This window comes from Brienomyrus brachyistius, chromosome 1 (assembly GCF_023856365.1).
Source record: "Brienomyrus brachyistius isolate T26 chromosome 1, BBRACH_0.4, whole genome shotgun sequence".
In the NCBI taxonomy this organism is placed as follows: Eukaryota; Metazoa; Chordata; class Actinopteri; order Osteoglossiformes; family Mormyridae; genus Brienomyrus; species Brienomyrus brachyistius.
This window is the reverse complement of record NC_064533.1, coordinates 5,853,565-5,865,631: the sequence shown is the minus strand read 5'-3', so window position 1 is coordinate 5,865,631 and position 12,067 is coordinate 5,853,565. Positions and strand designations below refer to the sequence as shown.

General features: G+C 45.1%; 1 protein-coding gene and 1 long non-coding RNA gene across 7 annotated transcripts; both read right to left on the bottom strand.

Annotated features, from left to right (window-relative positions):
* Positions 1 to 128: 128 nt before the first annotated feature.
* irf5 (interferon regulatory factor 5) lies at positions 129 to 7,023 on the bottom strand. 6 transcript variants are annotated; one of them, XM_048983766.1, is made up of 9 exons: positions 6,744 to 7,023; positions 3,657 to 3,849; positions 2,919 to 3,105; positions 2,784 to 2,815; positions 2,625 to 2,652; positions 1,918 to 2,310; positions 1,264 to 1,653; positions 808 to 926; positions 129 to 564 (listed from the first exon to the last, which is right to left on the bottom strand). In XM_048983766.1, the coding sequence occupies exons 2-9, from the start codon at positions 3,828 to 3,830 to the stop codon at positions 364 to 366; spliced, it is 1,524 nt and encodes a 507-aa protein (XP_048839723.1). In that variant the 5' UTR covers positions 3,831 to 3,849; positions 6,744 to 7,023; the 3' UTR covers positions 129 to 363. The 6 variants fall into 6 exon arrangements, with proteins under 6 accessions (XP_048839723.1, XP_048839627.1, XP_048839456.1 ...); XM_048983670.1 differs by having other exon boundaries at positions 3,657 to 3,932; positions 6,748 to 7,023; XM_048983499.1 differs by having other exon boundaries at positions 6,748 to 7,022.
* Positions 7,024 to 10,117: 3,094 nt separating this feature from the next.
* On the bottom strand, positions 10,118 to 11,954 carry LOC125713365 (uncharacterized). Its single transcript, XR_007383575.1, has 2 exons — positions 11,843 to 11,954; positions 10,118 to 11,392 (listed from the first exon to the last, which is right to left on the bottom strand). It is a non-coding gene; the product is annotated as an uncharacterized LOC125713365 (long non-coding RNA).
* Positions 11,955 to 12,067: the final 113 nt, after the last annotated feature.

Sequence of the window (12,067 nt, the reverse complement as noted above, 5' to 3'; positions counted from 1 at the left end):
AGCGAAATAAACTACAACCTTTGACCAAATGTCACTTTCTGATTTGGTTCACCTGTTCTTTGCTTCCTGCTGTTAAACATCATATGTGGCTGTTCCAAGATGAATCCAAACCGTACCTCCAGTGCCTCTCAGTTTTATTAAACTTTATTTTTTTCCTTCCATTATTAAATTCAAACATGAAGCTGTACACTCAAACAGTTCAGAGAATAACAAGTACATTTAGTAAACAGCCTAGATCCAAGGCTGCACAGCCGAACCACAGCTGTGTTTAGACCAGCTGCCAGCAGATGGAACAGTATGGATGTTTTCCAGCAAGGAGAGTAGGAGATGCTGTCCTGGTGTGGGGAATGATGCAGAGAGGGTTTAGTGACCAATCTGTTGGCTGGGAGGAATCCATGGGGCCTGAACGTGCTGACTCTGCAGCAATCTGTGTAGCTCCTTGAAGCGTTCCACTGTCTGGTCCTTGAGGTCAGGGTTGGAGATCTGTAGACGGATGCTGTCCGTCGACCAGGACAGCTCGCCCGAGAACATCTCCGTCAGGATCCGAGCCACCACCGGAACCACCTACAAGCAGGTACGTGCAAGTGTCATTTTCTGTAATCTTATTACAGGGAGAAAAAAAAATCCATGGAGACCTATCATGTTCTCAATTAACAATGGGGAACCCCCCCACGCAAGTGTCACTGAAGCTGCAACCGCGAAAGATCACAGCCATAGTTAAAAATAACTAGATCGGACTACTTGCTTCTGTTTTTTTTGTTTAATTCATCTGCCTGCTTCGTTTTTTTTGGAGGACTAACTGTGTACCTGGACAATTATTAGCTTCTTCTCCTTGGGCTTCTTGTCTGGCCAGTCTTCTCCGAAACAGAAGTAGATTTCAAAGGGAGGCGGGGTTGGCGTTTCGCTTTTTTGGTACATGATCAACTCTGCCACAAGAGAAGAGGCATTTGAGTAACACATATCTAACAGAATCCCATAATTACAGGCTCCCTCCCTGTTGATGTCTGCACAATGCCTTTGCCGGCACTAGGAGAAGCAGAACAACAGGGGAGAGAGCAGATTTGGGGCTGTGGAAATTGAGGATGCACTTGGAACAAAGTTGAAAGGCAGGAGCTGGTTGATTTGGGGAGGGGGGAGGGGGGGGGCTGCCTCATTGAAATTCACACAAATTCAAGGGCAACATCATAAGACCAAAAGTGAGGTTTGACTAAGAGATTCTAAAAATTCGAAATGAACAACATGACCTGCAGAACTACCCCTCACCGTGGAGGAATGTGTCGAGGCTGAACACCCGGATCTTCTTCTCCCTTTCCATGGGGTTGGGCATGGCTTGTTCCGGCACTCCCGGCCCTGACCAGAACACCTTGCACTGACAAAGGCGGACGGCGTAGATGTCCTGCCCATGGATCTCCAGGATGAGGCCACGGTCCATCACGTCTAACAGATGCTCCGTGTAGAAGCGCTGCTTCTCATTAGGGATCTCGGCAGCGATGGGGAACCGAACCTGGTGCAGAGTGACTGGCCCAAATAGGTCCACCTGCTCCGGAGTGGCCTCCAGGTTTCCGTAGTACAGCCGACAGCCCTGGGGATTGCTCACGGTCAGCGAGCCGGCTGTTCTGCCTCGGTACTGGAACTTGATGTCCAGGTCAGTCACTGCCGGGAAGAGGCACAGAGCCGCGTCAGTTGGTTTGATCTGTGAAAGAGGATGAGTTGTGCCGGTGGGTAGGCTTTTGAATTTCTTGTCTTCAGTAGGGTCTATGCCAGGAAGACTTTAGATTGTCATAATAGTGAGGATCACCACAATTTTTTCAATAAGAGTAGGTTACTACCAATAATTAATTGTACAAATCAATCTGGTTGGATTTCCCAACTGAAGTTGGCCACTACACAAGACATCCACGGCACTGTCGGACTTACGGGGCAGCATGTGGGGGCTGCTTAGCAGGTCGTAAATGCAGGGCTGCCCCTGCGGCACCTCCGGCATGGGGCTGTCCTCAATGGTCACTGGGAGCGAAGTCACAGGTACGTCCGTTTGTCTCTGAGCGATGCCACTGCCTCCTCTGCCACCGTGCATGAACCTGCCCTGCCTCGGGTCCGCCGCTATTGGAACGTGGCACGGATACTCCGGTAGGGCCATGGCGGATGGTGCGACGGCTACCATGGAGATGTCCCCATTGGGGTGGCTGGGGACCGGCATCATCGGGAGGTGGCCCGGGACGTAGCCATCAGTCACTGGGGACGGGATGAAGGGTACTTCATTGTTAAGTGCATGCAGTGTTGAGTAGCTGGAAGCCTCTGTGATTCGATTGTCTGCAAATTAGAGCAGAGGATGAATACAGCCACTGGGATTTGAGCACATGTTCGCATCGCACTCGCGCCCACACGTGACACACGTCTGACTAATCCCGACCGCTCCCTTAAGGAACATTCCACGCCCACCCACACCTGTTTTCTACCTGTTCTGTCTGACCTCATCTCATATAAAAAAAAGTGATAATCGAATTTAAAATTGTATTAAGAAAGGCGTGTATAAATTGATTTCATTTCAGAAAACGCAGGACATATTTCTGGCTGAACCCCAGTAAAAAGCTGCCAATGTAACCAAAATAGAAGAAGAGTCTTACCAATAGATAGTTCAACAATGTTTGGAAGCTGAAAGTAGAAATGTAATTAAGTTAATTGAATCAGTCACAGTAATAAAATGACAAAAAGTGAACTGTACATGTGGTTTCAGTTTGCTTAGTGACGAAAACTATGACTAGTAGATGAAATATGAACTTTACTTCTTCATCTTCATCGTCTTCATCGCCTCCATCTGAAGTGAAAAGCACGACATGATCAATAACGCTACTTCGTGAAGAGTGATTCGATGCCCGTGTATGAGCGGGTGACCAGCCGGGGGCTCGGTTCATGGTTACCTCCTGTAATTGGTTGGTCGCACACCTCGTATATCTTGTAGGGCTGTACGGGTGTCTCTTTGGTGCCGTCATACTTCAGCTTGAACTCACGGCTCTTGTTGAGGGCGCACCGCAGATTGGCTTTCCATTTGGCTGGGTCGGGCTCGTCCACCCCCTCTTGGTACTTCCCTGTCTCAAGAGCCCAGGCCTGCAGGTGGTTGAGAAGGTGGGGGAGAAGCATTTATTATGAAACTTAGGGGTGGAGGGATTTGTGAGTAACTCTGGCACCTCTGCTAGACTACCTGATTCGTACACCCACAAAAAGCCAACAGCTAGTCTCTGTTATGTAATCCTGTTCTTCAGCTCACTAAAGTTCAAAAACCAAAAGAAGATCCCCTTGAGATCCTCAACCGGCCAGTACACGGAGTGCTAGGCTGCGCAATCATGTGCATCCGCTGGCAAGCCTGAATAGGAAATTCCACCCACAAGAGGATGGAGAAGCATGAAATGAAACTCAAGGTCTTACTGTTCATTACAGTCATGGGTATTATGCAACAAGCTACGATGCCCCCTTCACGTACCTCAGCTTACTCTGGCCTCCATGTGTTCGTCTCACATGGTGTAATCTTTCATTTACTTCAATATTTTCGCAGTACACTTGTGAAGTTTCGTGTGTCTGACCATTGCTAGTAACAGCTCGCACCCCAACCGGCATCTCAATCTCTGGCCATCAGTCTGGAGCTTGAGGTACAGGCTCACCTTGAAGATGGTGTTTTCCTCCTCGGCTGTAGGCAGGTGGCGGGTGGCATGACGCCAGGGGATCTGGAAGAGCTTCTGCTCCAGCCCAAGCCACTGCAGGCCTGGGTACTTTCTGCTGTTGACCTGGGCGATGAGCCACGGCTTCAGGCGGATCCTCCGCGGTTGGAGGCTCATGACGGTGGATCAGCCGGCCCTGGGTTCAGCGGGAATGGGAAGGAGAGATGGATCTGAGGCAGGAGAGCTCATGACAGAAAGGGCTCTACTTTTGATGGATGCCTAGGAGTTGAGCAGCAAAAAGAAGGAACAGACGACCATCATAAAATCACAACCTTCTAGGAGCCAGTTTTCAAACATAGTGATAGAACAGCCATGGGATGAAATATAGGCAATGGAAATCCTGGAAAAAACCTTAAACGCAAAGTACGCAAGATAGTGTCAAGCAGTCATGTGGACTGACTGATCTTGGGGGTTGCGCCGACCACAATGCGTATGGTATAGGCCTTGCATGTCATTTGCACAAATATTACAAATATCTATGATCCATTATAATCACGTTTCACATAAAAAAAAACTGCTAACCATTACTCGGCAAGCAACATTCATTACTCAGCAAGCAATTTGTATAAAGTAAAATCATACTTAAGTCATGAATTACATTGCAACACCACTAATAATAAAAATCACAGTCGAGGTTAAGCTTTCAGCCATTCAGGGACTAAATCACATGATTCACTATTGCAATCTGCATAAGAGGAAGGTCAGCGGTCTGGCTGATTAAATAGCTCAGTTACGCTACCATGGACAGGAGGTGCAGGACAAGTCAGTGTTTAAACACCAACGAGCAGTTGGCCCGATTCTGACTCGGATAAATCCGAAGTGCAAGAGAACGGTGGCACGTCTTGCATAGACTTGATACTAGATGAAGATACTTCCTGATGAAGAGGAGGAGGAAAAACCTCCTCAATGAGGTAAAACAGAATCACAAAAAAAGGACAAATCCCCACTATGGTAGAGAAAGCAGCAACATCAATTGTAGAAGAGGGGAAAGGGGATGTCACACAGCAAGAAAATGTTCACGAAAAATACTTAATGCTACTATCTAACCGTTCAACTAGCAGGGTTGCCAACTTTGGTCAGCTGGCTGGAGTGAGATTTTGAATTTGAGACGAGTCTGCACACACATGCACACGTATGTAGCAATTTTATTATCTTGTAAATAGTCTGTAGGGTTTGCAACCTACATCTCCGCTTTTCATGTAGCTAATTCTAAGTTTATAATGGAATAGACTAATATAGATTCGATATAAGATATTTTGTGCAAGAGCCTGAATACATGAGAGTCAAGCCAAAGGCTTGAGAGCTGGCAACCCTGAGGTGGCATAGAACCCAGTCAGTAAGAGAATGTACTGCTGCTCAACAAAATATTACAGGATTTAGAAGAACCAGTTGACCCCTGAGATGAGTATTTTGAGGCAGACTAAATTGGTTTAATAGTGCAGAAAGTACCAATGTTACACACTGAACATAAAAACTGATTAAAAGTGAGAGTAGCAGATGGCATTAAGACAACGTTCAAGCACTAGTTTCCTTACCTGGGGTTAAATGAAAATATTTATCACCATGAAGTAAGAGATTTGGGGAAAACACAAAGTGATCACAGGGTATTCAGGTGAAATCAGATACTGAGAAAGTCATTTCAGGGTCACACGGCTTAAGCGAAAGCGAGATTCCAAATTTATACCGTCAAGGGGCTTTTACTTTCCTGACATCTGCAGAATTTATTTTGTGGTTGATTAATCGGAGTCATAGCCAGACCTATGTAATGCTACATCACGTTATCAGAAGTCCCGGCGCGTATGTTCATAGTTAACTTTATATCGATTTTTTTGTGTTTGGTGATATATGAAAATCACTCAAACTGTTTGGCAACAGGCACTGCCTGCTACAGTACTGATTCTATGGTAATTATAGCCACTGTAAAACGTATATGTGCACCATATACAAATGGTTCCCCTTAATATGAAATTACATAAAATAATGCATAAATGGTAATACTAAGCCTACTTTGGAGCGAAGGTTGCTGTCTTCGCTAATTATTACAATCCATACAAAATCAATCCATCATTATAAACAGATCGTAATTGCAACATATGTAACAGAATATATTCAATGCTGTAATTCGCTTCAGGATGCTCAATGAGCTCAGCCACATTACAAAAGCGTTTATAGTGCAGGTGAGTCAACAAGCATTTAATACCCAAAAATGTATTCATATCCAAAAATACTCCGAATCAGGCAGCACTACAACGTTTCTGTTACCTCAAACCACGCACAATATGCCAACTGTTTTGCCTGAACGTTAAACGCAAATCTGGTTTAATAAGTCTTAAAGAAACTAACGGCGGAGAGACGAGCTGGCATGTTACTGCAGAAAAGGGAAGATAACCAGGCAAAACCACAAGAGACTAAACACCCAATTCCCAAGACAAACATATTAAATAAGATGATGATGTGCTGCTGTGAAAGATATAGTCCACTTTCCAACTGTGAACAAGTTTTTTTCCCACTCTTAAAAACGAACGTCTAAACACAAGTACATTAAATATGCATACGCATCTATGTAACACACACTTTTAGATAAACAGTTTAGATGTGCGTTTATTTATGCGCGGATTCTTATACTTTATAAAAAAATATTATTATAATATGACTTCTCTAAGTAGCCTAATATACGCCATACATTCAAATAAACGGACGTGCAGGGGCAAGAATAATACATGTCTGTTTAATAAAGAGACAAATCACACCAAAACTCCGCATATATTATTTCGATCGCCGCTTTCTTAACATCTGTACACGTTTTATGTGATTATAGGCTCGCGGTTTTGCACGCCTATGTCAGAAAAGCAGGCGGCAGCAGCAGGACGCGGCGAAAAGTCAGTGTAACGCGATGGTGCAGAACAATAACTAAAAGAGAAGTTATTAAACAAACATGTCTTCATTTACGCACTGAACAAAATGGAAACATGCATCACCTGAATAGTTTTAACAGGCGCATTTGCAGCGGAAACATGTGATCGTACCTACCTACCTCTAATAAGGCTTGTTTGAACTATTCGGTGGTTTTAATTGATTTTAGATTGAAAAGCTGTACTCCTCCCGGTTTCGAAGCCTCCTCCCCGCAATGGTCCGGGCAACAACAACAACAAAAAACACGCCAATGTTGCGTATCCTCAGGTATAAGCACTGCTGGATAAAAGCAATTTAAATAAACCGCATGCAACAAGAAATACGCTACTGGAAATAAAGGATCACCCTCAACAATCAATGCAAAACAGTGAATCAATCCCTTCCAGAGCTTCACTCAACAGTAAAATAAGATGTGAAACAAGTGACGCAAAACTGAAGACGGTGCCACCCTTCCGGGTATCATGAGTACTTGGAGACGGAAGAAGTTTGATTAGTGTTTCGGTCCTCTTTGGGTGTTGTTATAACTGCTAAAACAGCTACTGTAGTGTACTCGTGACGAAGCATAATTCGTTTCCCCTTAATGCATGTGCTTTCCCCGCTTTTGTCCCACCTGTTTTCACTTTGTAAGGTGCTGAGGCATGAGAACGTAAACCAGGGGTAAAGTATGTGGAAAAGGGGCATTTTTTTTGTCAGCCGGATCGCCGTCGGATTCTTTTGACACATTTTAAACAGGTATTTTAAAAGCGAGCGTTTGACCCCAGCGTACACCTTAGAAATAATAACATGCAATATTGGATGGTGCACATGCAGTCGGTCCGCCTACCGACAGATGGCAGTGTGCACCAAGCTTATGCTTGCTGAATTGTGAAGTTTCACACTTAAGCAAGATAAATTAACGGTGGTTTATTTTGCACCTTTACCCGAGTTTAAATAATATATCTACACTGAAGCTTAGGTATGAAATGTATTTTATGTTTTGAACTTGATCGCGACGTTGTGTTGGCGTTTGATCAATGTTATTACTTTTTCAAACTGATTCCTCTATAACATCTGTATGGACCCCAGTACATCAGCATCTGTCTGAACTCAAACGGTTTTTCTTCTAAACAGATTTGCAGTCATTTGATTCTCAAGAGACACAGGCTAAATAAATACCCACTTTATGCACCTACGATTTTCATGAATGATTGGAGGTGTTCTGGAGAAGATCCTAGGAACTTTAAAAGCGTTATTGTAACAGCCCTGCAGCAGCCACTGAGCTCGTGGAGCAGGGACGGCCCACATGATCAGGATCAGCTGTGAAGGGGAGCAGGCACCCGTCCCGCCCCGTCCGTGCTCCCGATGGAGCTCCGAGCCCACGGGCGACACCAACAGCGGCAACGCCTGCTGATGGAGAACAAGCAGGTGGAGCCCTACACAGAGGCGGGGAAGGAAAGGAATGCGAGAGCTCAGTTGGAGATGATCGCTTTACGTTACGGGTGTGTCCTGCCTGCTGTACGCATCGCATCACAGCAACCTGGGCAATTTTACAATTCTCTCTAAATGGATAACAAACGATCGTTTCATGAAAGTCCATCTCTATATAAGCATGGGATATTCCCTGGCGTGTATGAATGGGGAAAATTTATGTAGATGCAGTTGCAGTTTCCGTGCTGGAACACAAAGGAAAGGAAAATATGGTGATTTTTGAAATGCAGTAACGTATCAGTAAAGTTGATGTTATTGCTTCTCCTGATTAGTACTTCTGAGCTGCTGGTTAAGGACTTCTGAAATGTTACTGAGTTAAAGATGCCTCTTGATCGGGGTCGTTATTAGCAGTTGTCCTGGTTTACACTCCCTGATACCTGTTTGATTAAGGTGGAGGGGTCAGCTGATTAATGCTTCTGCAGTGCTGCACCCTACACTGCACCAAGCAGAGCTCTCTCAAAACTACATTTTAAACATCAAAGAGTTTCTCGCCTTAAACCACTGGACTTAAACCACTTCTTAGTGATCTAATTAAGTAGCCTGTGGTCCGGTACCACTGTGGGCAGTTTATCTCTCTGTAGAATAAGTGCAGGTTTTAAAGGTGACTCTGTACTGCCAGAATGTTCCTTTGTTTCATTTCAGCTGAATTTTGGTCTGATTTTACCTGAGAATTTTTTTCTAAGAAAGACAAACTCCAGAGCCTCATGGGAAAGCTCAACTGGGTGAAAGGATGTAGCAGGTTTCATAGCTGAACCAGTGGGAACCACAGGGTACAACTTTGCGCTCGACGGGTGGGGCCACCTTTGTCAGTTTTTTTTGTTATTTTTGTTCATCATGTCGACTTTGCGCTCGACGGTGTCGCATGTCACACACGTTAACGGTGACGCACAGTGAAACGAGACAACGCTTGTCTCTTATTAAGATCCGAGAATGTAACGTAAATACGGTGCTTTCCCTCTTTGAATCAACCGTAGGCTGCAGAAATTTAAATGGTCAACAGGTAAGTATGCAGAATTGTAAGGGAGTGAAAGCAGCACCTCTGCATGGTGTTCCCTGAAAGATGATCAGTGAATTATGTCTCTCTGTCTCACACATAAATAAGGACCTGACACCTGGCTAACCGCGCATAATTCCCAGGCTTAGCAAAAAAATTACTTCAAGCAGGTCTCCATGGCGGCCTCTCCTGGGCCTGCTCAGGGCTTCGCCTCAGGGTAACTTCCCCAGTTAGTATGCCTGAGATAGCAGGCCTACCTGGCACCAAAGAAAAGAGGAAAAGATTCACGCTGTGAAACTCCTGGAGTGATTGGTAGGGAAGTCACTAATTCTGAGCAGATCTCGCTTCACGGAAGGGGGGGGCTAGGTGGGCCCTGGCCCCCCAAGTCACAAGTACATTAATGCATGAATCAGTAACATAGTTATTATCAAGCCTTATGTGCTGTATATAATTGTATGTGCTGCACTTTTACACGACTGGCAGGGGAGTAGCTGTGTTTACACCAGTATCACCACTGACACGTGAGTAATGCTTTGTGCTTCTACACCACTATGCGATAGGTTTCAGTTCCATTTATAATCTTATGGGACAACCGTCGTAAATGCGGTCTGTCGTTGGCCTAAACGTGCAGCGTATGACCATAGAGCAGTGTTTCCCAACCCCCTCCTCGGGAACCCGCAGACAGTCCACGTTACTGCTCCCAGGAGCTGAGAGGCAGCAAAAATGTGAACTGTCTGGCAGGGAGATCGGAGGGAGCAAAAACGTGAACCGGCTGTGGGTCCCTGAGGACCGGGTTGGGAAACACTCCTGTAGAACTGTTGGTTGTATGAAAGCCATCACAGTGCCTCACCGTAAGTCAGCCAATCAGAGCAGAGCTCATCAACATATTAAGCCCACAAGAAAGAGAAAATGACCTTTTTCATTATGGGACTAAAAAGTAGGGCTGTATATGAGCCTGTTAAGCCAGAGAAAGATTTAAATACTGAAAAAATGCATTCTGTTGGCACCTATAATAAAAAACAAGTCTGCAAAGTCTTAAATCCAGTTTTTATTTTTGACCAGAATTTGTTATAGGAAGGATATGGTGGGCAAATTGTCAGCGTTGTCTGTTTCTGCCCGAGTGGAATCAGGATAATTATGGTGGCAGGAGGGTTACAAGATCAGTCCCCCGCTGCCAGCGCAGTCAGGCCACATCCTGCGACCGATGATGACAATCAGGAGGAACGAGGCAGCAATTTTTTATGTTTTACTGCAAAAAGTTACGGTCATTTCAAGCAGAAAATTGATTCATTTACAAACATATATTCTCAAATGAAGGAAGAATTTGTTCTTAGGCATTCAGAATAGCATTAAACTTCACAGCGTTAATCTGGAAAGTGAAGTATTCATTTAAAAAAGAGCTGCATTCTCGCGAGATGTAATATTACTAAAGCGACATGAGAAAAGCTACTTCTGTGCAACACTGGGGTACATATTTACATTTCACGCTTTATACCATACCAACTTTATTTATAAAGCACTTTAAAACAACCACACAGGACCGAAGTGCTGTAGAGAGAATTTGAGTTTTATATACTTAGCGGATGCTTTTATCAAAAGTGACACACATTCAGGAGAGCAGGGTGAGCCAGTCCTGGAGCAGATGAGGGTTAGGGGCCTCGCACAGGAGCCCAATGGTGACATCATGCCACCAACCCTGGGATAGATGGGTTCTAATAGTTCTTTATAGAATTGGTTTGTACAGACTTATAGAGGTTCTCCACGTTCTCTGTCTTATCTTCATCCTCGCCCTCATCGTCGCTGTCCGTCTGCTCCGTTAAGCATGTCTCCACCTTCCGTTCAGCCGACGTCGCCCCGTGTAACGCCACAGGCCCCGGCGATGATGTGCCACTCATGTTTCTCGCTTTCCCCTGTTCCCGTTTCAGCAAAGCTCTGTCAGGGGGCCTGTTCGTCTTCGGCGGTTTGATGTTCACTTTCGGTGACCTCGTTTGCCCTCGACGTGGCCCGTTCCGCACGTGAGGTGGGGTCAGTGAGGGACCTGTGTGGAGTCCTCGAAGCATGAATGATTGATGTACCTCTGGTGAGTAGCTGCGAGATAACGAACACTGGGGCCATTACACTCGGGACCTCAGACCCATCGCACTCCGTCACACGTCGTCACAGTGGACACGTCTTCCTTCTTGATATAAATTCCTTGTTTTCCATATAGCATGGATCCTAATATGTCACATTCCTGCAATGCATCATCGTGACAGAAGACGTCCTCGGAAAAAGTCAGAAGTCTTCTTGGGTTGATCTGTTGTCCCTGCAAAAAAGGCATTTATATACCTGTCAGTGCCACGTGGAAGAGATTCAAAACACAGATTTATTAAAAGTGCGACCACAGTTCACTTATATGAAGCTTGTTTTATCTTGCATTTAGGATCATTGGTAAAAATAAAAACTCCTGAACTGTCCCTGAAAAGAAATATAGAAATAAAAAGTCATTTTTATTTTGAAAATCATTTTTTTCGTTCGATTATATAATTTCGTTTCAAATCAGTTCAAGAATTAACCTAAAGCAACTTTATACTCAACAACGCTGAAACATATACAATACGAAATTCCTTCTTTGATATATTTGACGAACACAATATTTTCCCTTATGTGTAGCTGGTGCATTTCCTCCTTCCGAAAGAGTTTTTTTTGCTTGCGGATTACCTACCATATACATATACCAACATGGTACTTTTATAACGATAAAGCGCCTACTCACCAGGTTCCGGTGTCCCTCTGGTGCCGCAGCGCCCCCTTCTGTGCGGTGCAGTCGCTTCCTCCGGCACGTAGCGAGCAGTAGGGAAGCGAAACATGCGGCGAGCAGCAGCAGCAGGAACGCGGCCGCGGTCCCGCCGAGCGCGCTCGCGTTGACGTTCACGTCATAGAGACTCTCCTCTCCGAAAGCGCTGCGCGGAACTGCGATCGGGGAAGAGTGCGGTCACGC

What these genes read in the sequence shown, in the direction of transcription:
- irf5 (XM_048983766.1), bottom strand. Translation starts at nt 3,830, where the DNA reads ATGAGCCTCCAACCGCGGAGGATCCGCCTGAAGCCGTGGCTCATCGCC. An exon ending in CAGCCCCCACATGCTGCCCC is followed by an intron (nt 1,654 to 1,917) that starts GTAAGTCCGACA and finishes TCTTCCCGGCAG; the next exon opens with TGACTGACCTGGACATCAAG. An exon ending in AGAAGCTAATAATTGTCCAG is followed by an intron (nt 565 to 807) that starts GTACACAGTTAG and finishes ACCTGCTTGTAG; the next exon opens with GTGGTTCCGGTGGTGGCTCG.